The following is a 17,441-nucleotide window of genomic DNA, read 5'->3' as shown; positions in this document are numbered from 1 at the left end:
GTGTACAGTATCATACTGCAAGTCAATAAACTATAGCCTACTGGCCTGTTTGACCGGTAGTGGACGTTATGATATCAGGGAGAGAATATATTCGCGATATCAACTATTGTGCTCCATTGTATCACTAGGCGGTACTGGCAGCGTGGTTGCTGAGTATCGCATTTCTCGTGCAGTAGCTCACGAGCACTCCCCATCGTGTCTCTTGCCGCCGAATGCCCCTTACGATGAGGAACGGATGTGTTTACCTGTCACAGCCTCCTGCATCAAAGAAATATACGCCATTTTCTGACAGATGCATCGTTTAAATTAAAGCCTGTTTTTTTTAAAAATGTTTTATTATTAGCAATGAGCTATGTCGTGCTGTGGTTTCACATGCCATCCATAGGTAGGCTATGGCTATGCCTATGCCTACCACTTTAGTGAGGATACAAATGCTACGTGTTGGAATTAGCTTGGAGTTATCTGCATTAACCAACGTAATCTGGATTCAGTGGTAAACGTAACATAGTTAATGTAAATATGTCCCTCTATTTAGTATATGTTATGTTTCCTTTGGTATTAGATGTGACAAATGGGAAAACAATTAACGTTTAATTCTCGGTTTTCCATTCAAACGATACGAAATTCATTCAAGTCCACGTGAATTCACAATGGAGAGGGTCTACATCGGGCTTCCTGCGGTGAGAGAAAATTGTATAATTTATCCTACTGGTCCAATCACAAGTCATCAAACTGGTACTAGGCTACAGTCAGAGCTTCCCTATGGCAAGTTATTAGGATATACACTACATGGCCAAAAGTATGTGGACACCTGCTTGTTGAACATCTCATTCCAAAATCATGGGCATTAATATAGAGTTGTTTCCATCTTCTGCTATAACAGCCTTCACTCTTCTAGGAAGGCTTTCCGCTAGATGTTGAAATATTGCTGCAGGGACTTACTTCCATTTAGCCAGAAGAGCATTAGAGAAGTCGGTCACTGATGTTGGGTGATTAGGCCTGGCTTGCACTCTGCGTTCCAAGTCATTCCAAAGGTGTTCGATGGGGTTGAGGTCAGGGGTCTGTGCAGGCCAGTCAAGTTATTCCACATCGATCTCGATGAACCACTTCTGTATGGACCTTGCTTTGTCATGCTGAAACCATTTGTGTGTGGACCTCACTTTGTGTATGGGGGCATTATCATGCTGAAACAGGAAAGGGTCTTCCCCGTTGCCACAAAGTTGGAAGCACAGAATCATCTAGAATGTCATTGTATGCTTTAGCTTTAAGATTTCCCTTCACTGGAGCTAAGGGCCTAGCCCGAACCATGAAAAACAGCCCCAGACCATTATTCCTCTTCCACCAAACTTGACAGTTGGCACTATGCATTCGGGCAGGTAGCGTTCTCCTGGCAACCGCCAATCCCTGATTTGTACATACGACTGCCAGATGGTAAAGTGTCATTCATCACTCCAGAGAACGCGTTTCCACTGCTCCAGAGTCCTATGGCGGCGAGCTTTACACCACTCCAGCCAACACTTGGCATTGTGCATGGTGATCTTAGGCTTGTATGCGGCTGCTCGGCTATGGAAACCCATTTATTGAAGCTCCCGACGAACAGTTCTTGTGCTGACGTTGCTTCAAGAGGCAGTTTGGAACTCTGTAGTGAGTGTTGCAACCAAGGACAGATGATTTTTAGGTGCTTGAGCACTCAGCTGTCCTGTTCTGTGAGCTTGTGTAGCCTACCACTTACAGTTGACCAGGGCAACTCTAGTAGGGCAGAAATGTAAGGAACTGACTTGTTGGAAAGGTGCCAATGTTTGTCTATGGAGATTGCATGGCTTTGTGCTCGATCTTATACACCTGTCAGCAACGGGTGTGGCTGAAATAGCCAAATCCACTAAATTGAAGGGCCATGTAGTGTATCAGTAGGCTAATCAATGGAAGATGGAATTAAAATGACACAACTAAAAGTTAAATGCTAAGGACAAGCTACAACAACACCAAGAGCCAAAAGGGAAACTGTAATGAATAATCTGAATGGAGTTGTTATTTACTGTAGGTTTCGGAAGGTGAGTTATGTAGTCTCAATTAGCCTAGCTAATGTTAGCTAGTTTAACTAGCGTCTCTCAGTTTGATGCAGTCAAAACAGGTACTATGTAATCAGATGATGATAAATAACTATCAATAAGTGAGTCTACCAGCGCGAGTCGATCTGGTTGCTATCTTTATTCCCCTTCCTGCTCCCCTAGTCACAAACATGTGTGCTGCTGCGCTGCGTCGAGCCTCTCGCTCCCCCTCATGCATTCCAGCTCCTGTTAATAAAGTAGCAAACATGTCTTTTTTTCCTAACATTGCAGCATTGTTGCGTTAGGTATTTTTTCAATTGTTTTTTCCCTTTATGATGATGATCGGGACCTTTTAGTGGTAATTTTGTGGTAACCCCACTGATTTACATTTTGGGAAGAAAAAATATGTTATTCAGTAAGGGATTTGTTTCCTAAATGTTAGGATCCCAATTTGGTTTAAACTTTTTAATGTCTAAATGTTCACACCCATATATGGTATGTATTCATTTGTGGATGTCCATCATCCATTTCGTATGATATGTTACGAATTCCAATTCGTACGATATGTTACGAATGGCAATTAGTACGATATGTTACGAATTTGCAATATGTTATTATATGTTACACATCTCAATTCGTTGTGGCTACTGTTGGCTAGGTGGGCTAACTCTATTTCTAGCTAGGTTACTTTTACTGCCCTTCATAATATTAAGACCCAAGTGTCCACACAGATAGTTGTGCATAGGCATGCTGATGAAGGGCATTAAATGTTAAGCAGTGGGAGTTGGAGCTATGGTAAGTATTGTTTGTTGATGCAGACAATTCCAGGCATTGTTGAGGAAGTTGTGGCTCATGGTGAGTTGTTTATTATCGATACAACTCTGTGCTGGAGTCTATTAATATTGATGGGCAAAGCAACCAGATGTAGCCATTTAGCGAGCTTAATTATCCTAGCTACCTGTAAAGCAAACGCAAATTGGATTCTAAAAATGTATTTCCCCCTATTTATAGCAACATTTCTCAACTCCCAAATGAATCTAGGTAGTAGCCACTTGAATCTAGGTAGTAGACCTATAGACAGAATATGAAATAGTTACACAAGAAAGAAAGAGCTCATGCCTGCCCTTCACCACCTGTAGAGCTCGGCCTATTTTTTTGCAACAGGTGATTTGGTCTTGTCTATATTTTTGAACAATGTTGGACTGGATAGGATAGGAAAGTAGCCCTATCCGGCCATAACTTTTCTATCTCAACCGCTTTAATTGGTTGAATTATCAAGAGTTATGTTGTAAAAACTCAATTTTAAAGCTGTACATTCACGTTTGCACAATGAATGCGGCAAGTTTATGTTGAATCGAAAGAGAGAACTCCGTCACCCCCCTTTCCAATACTAGAATCATCCTGATTAAAAAAAAGTGAGTGAATGAATCATCACCAGTATTGTATCCTATTTATGTCCATTCATTCATTTGGTACTACTGAGACTATTAGCTACTACTGCATAGAATACCATGGCATATAGACTAAAAGATAGGCCTACAGAATTTAAAAAACTAAAACACTTTTAAAATACCCCTAGTGCCATTTCAAACATGTTTCCTTATTTCATAGTTCTTGGACAATGCTAAGGATCTCTGTATTTCTGCCCTGAGACCATGACAGTGAGGAAACAGAGCAGCTTGCAAGAGTCAGCAGCCACAAATAATCTCATCTCCCCCCTATCATCTGCCCCTCTCTGTTTTATACACACACACACACACACACACTTTCCCACATGGGCTCTGTACACAGTTGGCACAAAGAGCAGTCGTGCCTCTTGTAATACCTCTCCACAGAGAGAGAACTAGTGTGTAGATGTGTGTTTGTAATGAAAGAGCAGTCTGTTTGTCCGTCTGGGCAGTGTCTTGTGTGAGTTGGAGGGGTTTCTTTGACTGCCTGAAAAGCTGGTCCCGGCTGAGCTTCCGTAGCATAGCAACCAGGCCTTTGCTATGGGTTCTTTCTGTAATAAAACACACACACACACACACACACACACACACACACACACACAGTCTGCAAAATGGTGCTGTGGGCACTGAGTGGGTGGAGGATTCAGTTTCTCCACTTCCCCACACATAAAACACTGCCAGAGACAAAATGCTCTTTAAATGTGACCTTAACTGTGCGTGTGTGTGATCACAGGTCAGCCCACACTGATAATAGTTAAATAGATTACAATACAACACACACATCCTGCCTCTCAAACACACAGACCACATGTTAGAGAGGGTATAGTGTTAATACATTCCCCTTCTTTTCTCCAGGCGCTGGCAGAGCTCTGGGTGCCAGTCTCTGGTGGGTGCTTATGCCCGCTGGCACATTGGTCTGCTTTCTCTCTGCCTGGCCTTGGAGTGGCCGGCCCACACACAGCACACCAGATGTTCGCGCAACCTCAGCCAAGCAGTGGGGGTGTGTGTGTGTGTGTGTGTAGGTGTGTGTGTAGGTGTGAGAGTAGGTGTGTACGCGAGTGAGTGAGTAGGTGTGTACGCGAGTGAGTGAGTAGGTGTGTACGCGAGTGAGTGAGTAGGTGTGTACGCGAGTGAGTGAGTAGGTGTGTACGCGAGTGAGTGAGTAGGTGTGTACGCGAGTGAGTGAGTAGGTGAGTGTGTGCGCGCTGTTTGGCAGCCTCCGTTGCATGTACGCATGGATGCTGCTTTGGCAGTACCTGACGCTCTCATTTCTGCCAGGGTACCTCTCAGTCCTTGGAGAAGGAAGAGAGGTCCATCCACTGATCAGTACACCCTGCCCCTAGCCCATCTCCCTCACTCTGCCTTGGGCCAATGTTCCTTTATGCCTGACCTTCTCAGCTTTGGAGAGAGATACTACTAACCCCATAATAATACAGAGTTGGGCCTATTTTAATAGGGCTTTGAGTTCCCTCTGTCTCCTCAATCTTCCTGTAACATTACTGTTGATTGACTCTTTCCTCTGGCTGCTCAGTAATGCTGCTGTTGATTGGCTGGCTGTAGACCTGGGTCAGGGCAGAGGTGAACATATGGTCTGGTTTCCCTTATCCCAGTTCACCGCCTTAAAGCTAAGACTCTCAGCCCACACACTCAGGCCTGAGTCCAACCTATTAACCCATTGTTTTCCTTAGTCAGATCTTTGCTGACTGAACCACAACAGGTGTACGCAACATGTCTGGCTGACTGGATATAGCTACAGTAGGTGGGGCTATTTAGATGTGAGTCAACCAGGGTAGAGGATTGGAATCCACCTGTAGGCTCATGTACAGCACTATTGTAGGAATGTCTCTGTCTCTCATCGTTTAACACCCTCTTGAGGATATATACAGTAGCAGTGAAAAGTTTGGACACAGATACTCATTCAAGGGTTTTTCTTTATTTTTACTATTTTCTACATTGTAGAATAATAGTGAAGACATCAACACTATGAAATAACACATGGAATCATGTACAGTCGTGGTCAAAAGTTTTGAGAATGACACAAATATTAATTTCCACCAAGTTTGCTGCTTCAGTGTCTTTAGATATTTTTGTCAGATGTTACTATGGAATACTGAAGTATAATTACAAGAATTTCATACGTGTCAAAGGCTTTTATTGACAATTACATGAAGTTGATGCGAAGAGTCAATATTTGCAGTGTTGACCCTTCTTTTTCAAGACCTCTGCAATCTGCCCTGGCATGCTGTCAATTAACTTCTGGGCCACTCCTGACTGATGGCAGCCCATTCTTGCATAATCAATGCTTGGAGTTTGTCAGAATTTGTGAGTTTTTGTTTGTCCACCCGCCGCCTCTTGAGGATTGACCACAAGTTCTCAATTGGATTAAGGTCTGGGGAGTTTCCTGGCCAGGGACACAAAATATGATGTTTTGTTCCCCGAGCCACTTAGTTATCACTTTTGCCTTATGGCAAGGTGCTCCATCATGCTGGAAAAGGCATTGTTTGTCACCTGAATGGTTGAGAGGAGTGTGTCCAAACTTTTGACTGGTACACACACACAGTTGAAGTCGGAAGTTTACATACACCTTAGCCAAATACATTTAACCTCAGTTTTTCACAATTCCTGACATTTAATCCTTTATTTTAAGAATGTGAAATGTTAGAATAATAGTAGATAGAATGATTTCTTTCATCACATTCCCAGTGGGTCAGACTTTTACATACACTCAATTAGTATTTGGTAGCATTGCCTTTAAATTGTTTAACTTGGGTCAAATGTTTCAGGTAGCCTTCCACAAGCTTCCCACAATAAGTTGGATGAATGTTGGCCCATTCCTCCTGACAGAGCTGGTGTAACTGAGTCAGGTTTTGTAGGTCTCCTTGCTCTCACACGCTTTTTCAGTTCTGCCAACAAATTTTCTATAGGATTGAGGTCAGGGCTTTGTGATGGCCACTCCAACACCTTGATTTCGTTGTCCTTAAGCCATTTTGCCACAACTTGGGAAGTCTATAAGTCTCTGCTAGGTAAAGCTCCGCCTTATCTCAGCTCACTGGTCACGATAACAACACCCACCCGTAGCACGTGCTCCAGCAGGTATATCTCACTGGTCATTCCCAAAGCCAACACCTCTTTTGTCTGCCTTTCCTTCCAGTTCTCTGCTGCCAAAGACTGGAACGAATTGCAAAAATCGCTGAAACTGGAGACTTACATTTCCCTCACTAACTTTAAACATCAGCTGTCTGAACAGCTAACCGATCGCTGCGGCTGTACATAGTCCATCTGTAAATAGCCCAACCAATCTACCTACCTCATCCCCATATTGTTTTTATTTACTTTGCTGCTATTTTGCACACCAGAATCACTACTTACACACCATCATCTGCTCATCTATCACTCCAGTGTTAATCTGCTAAATTGTAATTGCTTTGCTACTATGGCCTATTTATTGCCTACCTCCTCACGCCATTTGCACACACTGTATATAGACTTTCTTTTTTCTATTATGTTATTGACTGTACGCTTGTTTATTCCATGTCTAACTGTGTTGTTTCTGTCGCACTGCTTTGCTTTATCTTGGCCAGGTCGCAGTTGTAAATGAGAACTTGTTCTCACTAGCTTACCTAGTGAAATAAAAAATAAAAGTATGCTTGGGGTCATTGTCCATTTGGAAGACCCATTTGCGACCAAGCTTTAACTTCGTGACTGATGTCTTGAGATGTTGCTTCAATATATCCACATAACTTTCCTTCCACATGATACCATCTATTTTGTGAAGTGCACCAGTCCCTCCTGCAGCAAAGCACCCCCACAACATGATGCTGCCACCCCCGTGCTTCACGGTTGGGATGGTGTTCTTCAGCTTGCAAGCCTCCCACTTTTTCCTCCAAACATAACAATGGTCATTATGACCAAACAGTTCTATTTTTGTTTCATCAGACCAGAGGACATTTCTCCAAAAAGTACAATCATTGTCCCCATGTGCAGTTGCAAACCGTAGTCTGGCTTTTTTATGGCGGTTTTGGAGCAGTGGCTTCTTCCTTGCTGAGTGGCCTTTCAGGTTATGTCGATATAGGACTCGTTTTACTGTGGATATAGATAATTTTGTACCTGTTTCCTAATGCATCTTTACAAGGTCCTTTGCTGTTGTTCTGGGATTGATTTGCACTTTTCGCACCAAAATACGTTCATCTCTAGGAGACAGAACGCGTCTCCTTCCTGAACGGTATGACGGCCGCGTGGACCCATGGTGTTTATACTTGCGTACTATTGTTTGTACTATTGATGAACATGGTACCTTCAGGCGTTTGGAAATTGCTCCCAAGGATGAACCAGACTTGTGGAGGTCTACAATTTTTTTTCTGATGTCTTGGCTGAATTCTTTTGATTTTCCCATGATGTCAAGCAAAGAGGTACTGAGTTTGAAGGTAGGCCTTGAAATATATCCACAGGTACACCTCCAATTGATTCAAATGATGCCAATTAGCCTATCAGAAGCTTCTAAAGCCATGACATCATTTTCTGGAATTGTCCAAGCTGTTTAAAGGCACAGTCAACTTAGTGTATGTAAACTTCTGACCCCCTGGAATTGTGATACACTGAATTATAAGTGAAATAATCTGTCTGTAAACAATTGTTGGAAAAATTACTTGTGTCATGCCAAAGTAGATGTCTTAACCGACTTGCCAAAACTATAGTTTGTTAACAAGAAATTTGTGGAGTGGTTGAAAAACAAGTTTTAATGGTTCCAACCTAAGTGTATGTAAACTTCCGATTTCAACTGTGTGTGTGTGTTAAATAAATAAATATTTTGATAGTGACCAGTACAAACACATTAAGCAATCGTCCAATGCATTGCAGTAGCGTCTTTAGCTACTGCTAATTTTCAACACCATCCCCATGGGTTCTAAAAAAATAAAATAAGAATCAATTCAAAATCACATCAGTATGTTATCACAGTTACATGCACAAAGAAAAATATCATTGTATAATTAAATGCGCAAAGCAAATCTCATTCATATACAGAGTGTACAAAACATTATGAACACCTCTTTCCATGACATAGACCAGGGATGGGCATCTTTGATGAGACCAATTCTACTTATTTTGACTACTTTCGAGTCCATATTAGGAAGGTGTTCTTAATGTTTTGTACACTGTGTATACTAGAGGTCGACCGATTATGATTTTTCAATACCGATATTGATTAATGGAGGACCCCCCCCCCAAAAAAGCCAATACCGATTTAAAAAAAAAAAAAAAAAAAAAAAAAATGTGTTTGTAATAATGACAATTACAACAATACTGAATGAACACTTATTTTAACTTAATATAATACATCAATAAAATCAATTTAGCCTCAAATAAATAATGAAACATGTTCAATTTGGTTTAAATAATGCAAAAACAAAGTGCTGTAGAAGAAAGTAAAAGTGCAATATGTGCCATGTAAGAAAGCTAAAGTTTAAGTTCCTTGGTCAGAACATGAGAACATATGAAAGCTGGTGGTTCCTTTTAACATGAGTCTTCAATATTCCCAGGTAAGAAGTATTAGATATTATAGGAATTATAGGACTATTTCTCTCTATACCATTTGTATTTCATATACCTTTGACTATTGGATGTTCTTATAGGCACTTTAGTATTGCCAGTGTAACAGTATAGCTTCCATCCCTCTCCTCGCCGCTACCTGGGCTCGAACCAGGAACACATCGACAACAGCCACCCTCGAAGCAGCGTTACCCATGCAGAACAACTACTCCAAGTCTCAGAGCAAGTGATGTTTGAAACGCTATTAGCGCACACCCCGCTAACTAGCTAGCCATTTCACATCGGTTACACCAGCCTAATCTCGGGAGTTGATAGGCTTGAATTCATAAACAGCGGCAAAACGCACGAAAGTGCTGTTTGAATGAATGCTTACGAGCCTGCTGCTGCCTACCATCGCTCAGTCAGACTGCTCTATCAAATCATAGACTTAGTTATAACATAATAACACACAGAAATACGAGCCTTAGGTCATTAATATGGTCGAATCTGGAAACTATCATCTCGAAAACAAAACGTTTATTCTTTCAGTGAAATACGGAACCGTTCCCTATTTTATCTAACGGGTGGCATCCATCAGTCTAAATATTCCTGTTACATTGCACAACCTTCAATGTTATGTCATAATTACGTAGAATTCTGGCAAATTAGTTCGCAATGAGCCAGGCGGCCCAAACTGTTGCATATACCCTGACTCTGCGTGCAATGAACGCAAGAGAAGTGACACAATTTCACCTGGTCAATATTGCCTGCTAACCTGGATTTCTTTTAGCTAAATATGCAGGTTTAAAAATATATACTTCTGTGTATTGATTTTAAGAAAGGCATTGATGTTTATGGTTAGGTACATGTTGGAGCAACGACAGTCCTTTTTCGCGAATGCGCACTGCATCGATTATATGCAACGCAGGACACGCTAGATAAACTAGTAATATCATCAACCATGTGTAGTTAACTAGTGATTATGATTGATTGATTGTTTTTTATAAGATAAGTTTAATACTAGCTAGCAACTTACCTTGGCTTCTTACTGCATTCGTGTAACAGGCGGGCTCCTCGTGAGGCAGGTGGCAGGTGGAGCGTTGGACTAGTTAACCGTAAGGTTGCAAGATTGAATCCCTGAGCTGACAAGGTAAAAATCTGTCGTTCTGCCCCTGAACAAGGCAGTTAACCCACCGTTCCTAGGCCATCATTGAAAATAAGAATGTGTTCTTAACTGACTTGCCTAGTTAAATAAAGGTGTAAAAAAAATTGGCAAAATTGGCGTCCAAAATTACCGATTTCCTATTGTTATGAAAATTTGAAATCGGCCCTAGTTAATCGGCCATTCAGATTAATCGGTCGACCTCTAGTGTATACCCCTAATATTTACAACTTGGATTCATGAACACAGTTGTAAGTATTGGCATTTTTGGATTGACACATGAAACTAGTTCAGTGCTTGTTTGTCTTCTGTTAATTAAAGCCTATAATCCTTAATTGGTGAAACTGCAATGTCTGTTTGGGGAAATTACAACAATGGGGAAATTACTGCAGACAACAAAGAGTTTTTTTCCCCTCTGACAGCATTGCACACACATTAGGACAGCAGAAATATGCAATTTATTTGACCACGCTACCGAATTCTCCTCTCCTCTGTTTTCATCAACAAAACGATAACTAAGGCGCTGGGGGGCGAACAGAGTTGTTTCCCCTAATGGTGATTCCATCTTTAAGTGTTTTTCTGACCTGTGCTTGACCAATAGCAGAGGTCTCTAGGAAGAATCAGATCCTCTGTGGCTTCTGCCCTGTTGTGTCATGGCAACATGAACCAGTTAATTTACCCCTCCCTCACCCTGCATGGCTTGCATCTGCAGCGCTATCCAATGACCTGTTATTACCCCACCACAGAGGAACACCACTGTCATCAGCTGATGGTTATTTAGTTTGGTTGGCCGGTGGCTGGGCCATATGGGTGCGTGCACACACACACACACACAGGTCTGGTCACTCTTACCGCACCCTGTCTTACTAGCTCAATGATGACACTAATGATCATGCCAACTGTCATCTCTAATCATCTTCATCGGTGTGTGTGTGTGTACCCTGCACGTACTGTGTGTTTGTCATGGAGCACGTCACTCCAGGGGTGTATGGCAGTGAGGTGGACAGAGGATAGATTGTACCCATCATGGAGTCAGTGACGCAGGCCTAATGTGATTCCTCCATATGAAAGACATGATATTTCTGAACGTTATAATGATTTGTCTTCTTGACAGTGTGTTTCCTCTAAAAACCTGACGCATTTGTCCCTGAAACATTCAAATAGTGTTTGAGAACCTACTTAGTTTGTTTTTGGTCTCCGCTCATTTGAATGACTCCTCTCCTTCTCTGCAGGTCATGAGTGCCTCTAGGAGGGCACCTGTGGAGAACGACCGCACCTGTCCAAAACCCCGCCTGGGCCCTGCCCTGTTCCCCGCCCCCGGCCTCCACTATGAGTAAGTACTTATAACCCCTCACCATGCCCCTCAACAACGCAGCCAGGGCTGTCATAGGTCACTACCCTTTTCACACCATCTTGCCGGCCTGAACCGGACTGTGCCGGCCAGCACGGTTTAGCACTGTTCGGTTCAGCTCACTAGTGGGAAAAGTCATTTTTATCATTGGTAGCTATTTGATGTACCCGTCTGGATAGAAGCTGGAGAAAAGAGAAGTAGCTCTGAGCAATGCTTCTGTGGTCCACAGTGCTCCAATACATGTGGCCTATGGATGCATCATGTGGAGAGGTGTTAAATGGGCTCAGTCTGTCTGCACCTCCTCCTCCCTGCTCCCTGTGGCTGAACCATATGGCAGAGAGGAGAGAGTGCCGCGTCCTCGCCTCGCCACGGCAATCACCCATCAATCAGCCCCGCAATGCATGATGGGAAGGGGCATGGGGTGTAGCGTGATGCACACTCCAGTGTGTGTGTGTGTGTGTACAGCTGTGCCTGGCCCATCTTTGTCTATGGTGTTGAGTCTGACGGTGTCTAATGGGACATGCTGCATTCTATGGAAAGTGAGCTGTGAATCACACCATGTCTGGGCTTCTGTTCAGTTCTATGTTAAGATATTGCACTTGGAATGTGTCTTGGCTCAGAATGCATGGGCAATAATTAAGAGCTTCGGGTGTGTCTGTGTTTTGCTGAGTGTGAATTAAGTTAGCGGTATCAAAGGAATGAAAAGGTGCGTTCACTTAGGACTAAAACTTTAGTTTTAATAACAAACAAAGTTATCTGGCTGTTATCTGGATATCTTCTTTAAAAGGGGACTTTTCCACGGCTCTTTATCAAGTCGAATTCCAGATTCAACAAAGCAAAAATATTGAACAGCATTTCAGATAGAATGTATTGCATAGAGCTGGCCTGATTGTCCACGTTCTACTATAATAGACATGTCTGTTCCATACAGTTGATTTCTATCTGCAGTGCTCTGAGTAGGCTAAGTCTCTGGCTGGTGCTGAAGGGTTGCTAGTAGGTTACCGGGGCAACCCTGTGCATGTGTGGTATTTACTGTAAGGTGATTGGGTTAGCCAGATGCTGTGGAGGGGAGTGCTGAGAGATTGAACTCGACTACTGCCTTTTCCTCTGCACACTCATAAACATGCAGGGGAAGCATGGGACAGTGTGCGCGTGTTCGTGGTCTGTGCTTATGGTCCACAAGGTGTCTGATTTTGAGTGATGGATGAAAATACAATTGATAGTAACAGGCTAGAGACACCTACCAGGGACGTGGTGCTAAGCAGGTATTTATAGCTTACAACCGCTGCTCTGTGCTCTCACTGCAGAACTGGGCTATTAGGTTTAGGAGAGAATTGGGTGGGAAACTACTCATGGACCACACCTGGTGATTCCTCATGAAAGTAGCCCCAAAAAAAAGACAGATTTTTTATTTTATTTTTTATGGAAAAAAAGGAAAAATTAAATTTTACAGAGCAGCGGTTGTAAGCGTGTGTGTCAAGCAGAATTGGAAGTTGCCCAGGCCTCCTTTAAGACTCCATAGTGTTTCATCTGTAGGTGCTACAAAGTAAAAGTTGGTGTCATTTGAAGCTTTACTGCTTGCTCTGTGATATGAGTAGTATTTTGATTTCAATAACACATTTCTTACATTTGACTATTGAAAAATATAAACATGATTATAGAAAATATACATGTTTTGATTAGCCACATTTTTCTTTATATTGTTTTACATAATATATTCTACAGGCATATCAATGTTCCAGAGTGTGTATGTCAATAGTGTGTCAGAAAAGTGTGTGTGTGTGTGTGTCTATGTTCTGTGCTCAGGCCCTGCGTAGCCTATAACCAAGTCCCCACTTTTCCTGTTCTGATAAATGCTGCAAGGCCTTTCCAGCTTTGATCCCTTACTTCAGTCAGAACACAAATAGCACAGCTACAGAGTCAGTCAGGCTGCACCAAAACAACAACCACTAACATAACACTCTGTTGTAACCCCACGGGAGAAGCTGATAGTATGGTCACGTATTGTACTCTGGGACGCCCAATATGCTTTGGGATAAAACGGCTTTGTTTTATCCCTTTTTATTATTTATCTGGCCCTCTGGTAAATTCAGTCAGTGATTGTGCCCTCTCGTTGATATCCCTAGTTAATTACCCTAATTAGCCTCCACCCGCCCATTAGCCTGTAGGATGGGGAGATGAGGGGGGTTTGCTCTCACTAACGAGTCTGTTAATGAGCGACGGTAGATGGAGGATGACTCGTTCTGGATGGAGTAATTTCCTGTGCATTTGGAGAGGACAGAGAGAGGACAGAGAGAGGCCAGGAGTTGTCTCTGCATCACACAAAGTTTTGACAGATACAAGATGTGTTGGCTTTTGTAAAGCGCTTTGAGCAATTGGTAAAAAAAAAAAACCTGCTTTCTGTTTTAATGTGAAACATGCTCACAATGAAGGGTAGCTCTGTCTTAGCCTTGAAATGGCTGGACTGTGAATGCTTATACACAGGCCCTTAGGTTAGAGGTCTTTCAGTAGTGTAGATATCAAAGGAACCAGAGTACTCTCTCCACCCCCCTCTCCCTACTGACCAGCCGTGTTTGATAAACAATCCAGACTTTTCATGTCTGGGTTATGGAGGTAGTGATGAAAGGGGGAGTGATGTATGTTACCAGATGTCTAGCTATCACCTGCCCCCCCCCCTCTCTCTGTCTCTGCCCCCCCCTCTCTGTCTCTGCCCCCCCCTCTCTGTCTCTGCCCCCCCCTCTCTCTGTCTCTGCCCCCCCTCTCTCTGTCTCTGCCCCCTCTCTCTCTCTCTGTCTCTGCCCCCTCTCTATCTCTGTCTCTGCCCCCTCTCTATCTCTGTCTCTGCCCTCTCTCTGTCTCTGCCCCCTCTCTGTCTCTGCCCCCTCTCTATCTCTGTCACCTTCCCCCTCTCTATCTCTGCCACCTTCCCCCTCTCTATCTCTGTCTCTGCCCCCTCTCTATCTCTGTCTCTGCCCTCTCTCTGTCTCTGCCCTCTCTCTGTCTCTGGCCCCTCTCTGTCTCTGGCCCCTCTCTGTCTCTGGCCCCTCTCTGTCTCTGGCCCCTCTCTGTCTCTGCCCCCTCTCTGTCTCTGCCCCCTCTCTGTCTCTGCCCCCTCTCTATCTCTGTCTCTGCCCCCTCTCTATCTCTGTCTCTGCCCCCTCTCTATCTCTGTCTCTGCCCCCTCTCTATCTCTGTCTCTGCCCCCTCTCTCTCTGAGCTGAGAACTGATCTGATGTCATTCGGTAGCTAGCGTGCTGTTGGGTCCACAGTGGCTAGGCGTGGTGCAGACCAGGGTCATTATCTCCTCTAAAGCCTCATCTGGTCTCCATCTGCTGGGCACTGAGACAGCACCGCTAGCCTAGTATGCTGGCTACCACTGCTCTCTGACAGCCTGCTGATGGCCTGATAGCATGTTCCCCATGACAACAGGGCTAGTGTTAACAGGCTACTGGAACACACCAATATAGGATTTCACTTTGACTGAATAATAATGTTCTGAATGCAAATCCAGGCCCCCAAAACACTAACCGGCTAACACTTGGACCTGTTCATGCTGAGCAGGGCAGAGTGGCTATCTGCTAAAATGCTAACACTTGGACCTGTTCATGCTGAGCAGGGCAGAGTGGCTATCTGCTAAAATGCTAACACTTGGACCTGTTCATGCTGAGCAGGGCAGAGTGGCTATCTGCTAAAATGCTAATCCTTGGACCTTTTCATGCTGAGCAGGGCAGAGTGGCTATCTGCTAAAATGCTAATCCTTGGACCTGTTCATGCTGAGCAGCGCAGAGTGGCTATCTGCTAAAATGCTAATACGTGGACCTGTTCAAGCTGAGCAGGGCAGAGTGGCTATCTGCTAAAATGCTAATCCTTGGACCTGTTCATGCTGAGCAGGGCAGAGTGGCTATCTGCTAAAATGCTAATCCTTGGACCTGTTCATGCTGAGCAGGGCAGAGTGGCTATCTGCTAAAATGCTAACACTTGGACCTGTTCATGCTGAGCAGGGCAGAGTGGCTATCTGCTAAAATGCTAACACATGGACCTGTTCCTGCTGAGCAGGGCAGAGTGGCTATCTGCTAAAATGCTAACACTTGGACCTGTTCCTGCTGAGCAGGGCAGAGTGGCTATCTGCTAAAATGCTAACACTTGGACCTGTTCATGCTGAGCAGGGCAGAGTGGCTATCTGCTAAAATGCTAATCCTTGGACCTTTTCATGCTGAGCAGGGCAGAGTGGCTATCTGCTAAAATGCTAATCCTTGGACCTGTTCATGCTGAGCAGCGCAGAGTGGCTATCTGCTAAAATGCTAATACGTGGACCTGTTCAAGCTGAGCAGGGCAGAGTGGCTGTCTGCTAAAATGGTCATCTTTGGACCTGTTCATGCTGAGCAGGGCAGAGTGGCTATCTGCTAAAATGCTAATCCTTGGACCTGTTCATGCTGAGCAGGGCAGAGTGGCTATCTGCTAACATGCTAATCCTTGGACCTGTTCATGCTGAGCAGGGCAGAGTGGCTATCTGCTAAAATGCTAATACTTGGACCTGTTCGTGCTGAGCAGGGCAGAGTGGCTATCTGCTAAAATGCTAATCCTTGGACCTGTTCATGCTGAGCGGCTATCTGCTAAAATGCTAATCCTTGGACCTGTTCATGCTGAGCAGGGCAGAGTGGCTATCTGCTAAAATGCTAATACTTGGACCTGTTTGTGCTGAGCAGGGCAGAGTGGCTGTCTGCTAAAATGCTAATCCTTGGACCTGTTCATGCTGAGCAGGGCAGAGTGGCTATCTGCTAAAATGCTAATCCTTGGACCTGTTCATGCTGAGCGGCTATCTGCTAAAATGCTAACACTTGGCCCTGGTTAAAAGCAGTTGGTCTCCAATCCATTAACATGTTAACTTGGCCCTGTGTCGGCAGGTGTGTCGGCACTGATAAAGCAGAAGTCTCCAACCCCTGGTTCTCTGTCTCTTGGTGTAGGGCCAGGCCTGCTATCATCCCTCTCTCTGGACAGGACAGCTCTGCGTAGCACAGTGAGACTCCAGCAGGCCCTCCGACTAACACAATGTCACAGGGATAATTACTAGAGTGAGAACTATTTGTTTGAGGGACAAAGCTCATTTGTGTGGTACAGGTTGGACTAGTTAATCTATCACATACTGCCCCACTTGGGCTGTGTCCTGAACAAGTTGAGAAGTTTGAGTATGGGAGAGTCCACATAGGTGTTAGTACAGTATTTAACTTATTTCTACAAAATGTAAACGATTTATCTCACGTTGAAGGTGTCACCTCTAACAGGCAGGACAGTTTGTAGTAGCTATAGATGGGTTAGCTGACAACGGCATGACAACGGTGGCCACGCTTCAGTGGGGCGGGAAGGCGGTGTGTTGTGGTTCTAGATGGCCAGTTGGCTAGCAACAATGACAAGCTGCCATGTGGGGAATCGTAGGTGGCGCGTTTCAGCTAGTTTTATCTTGTTCCTGATACAATGTTTTTTTGTTTTTGTTTTTTTGACTGATGTCAGTGTTAATATGGCTAAATTTCGCTAGCTAACCAACAACTGTAACGATGTATTTGAGAGTAGTGCTCGTTGTGCGAATGTATTTGTTGTCAATAAACATTGGAGACGAAATATAGTTTACAGGTTGTCAACTTTCTAAGCCAACCCCGTCTGTTTTGCGTTGGTTTGTGTTGCTTAACAACCAACCCGTCTATAACCGGAGCAACCGACTGCAATGGGTTGTAGCTGCTACTGTATAGAGGTAGTAGCGTTGCTGTATTGCTGGTGTCCATTGCTGCAGTGCAGTATTCAACTAGTGTTTATGTTTTGGGCTTTAGCACAGTAGTGTTTATGTCCTCTCCCATATCCTCTGATCTCAGTTCCTCCTGTGGAGCTGTAGTCTCAGTTCTGTGTTCACAATG

The 17,441-nt window shown here is 43.9% G+C and overlaps 1 protein-coding gene across 1 annotated transcript in view; it reads left to right on the top strand.

Moving 5' to 3' along the window:
- LOC120031920 (USP6 N-terminal-like protein) overlaps nucleotides 1–17,441 on the top strand; it is a 79,193-nt gene that overhangs the window by 1,059 nt on the left and 60,693 nt on the right. The window contains exon 2 of the mRNA XM_038977777.1: nucleotides 11,417–11,517. Coding sequence (XP_038833705.1) covers nucleotides 11,514–11,517 — 4 coding nt within the window. The 5' untranslated portion in view covers nucleotides 11,417–11,513. The remainder of the gene's footprint in view (nucleotides 1–11,416; nucleotides 11,518–17,441) is intronic.

This window comes from Salvelinus namaycush, chromosome 38 (genome assembly GCF_016432855.1).
Source record: "Salvelinus namaycush isolate Seneca chromosome 38, SaNama_1.0, whole genome shotgun sequence".
Classification (NCBI taxonomy): Eukaryota; Metazoa; Chordata; class Actinopteri; order Salmoniformes; family Salmonidae; genus Salvelinus; species Salvelinus namaycush.
This window is presented reverse-complemented; position numbering and strand designations above follow the sequence as displayed.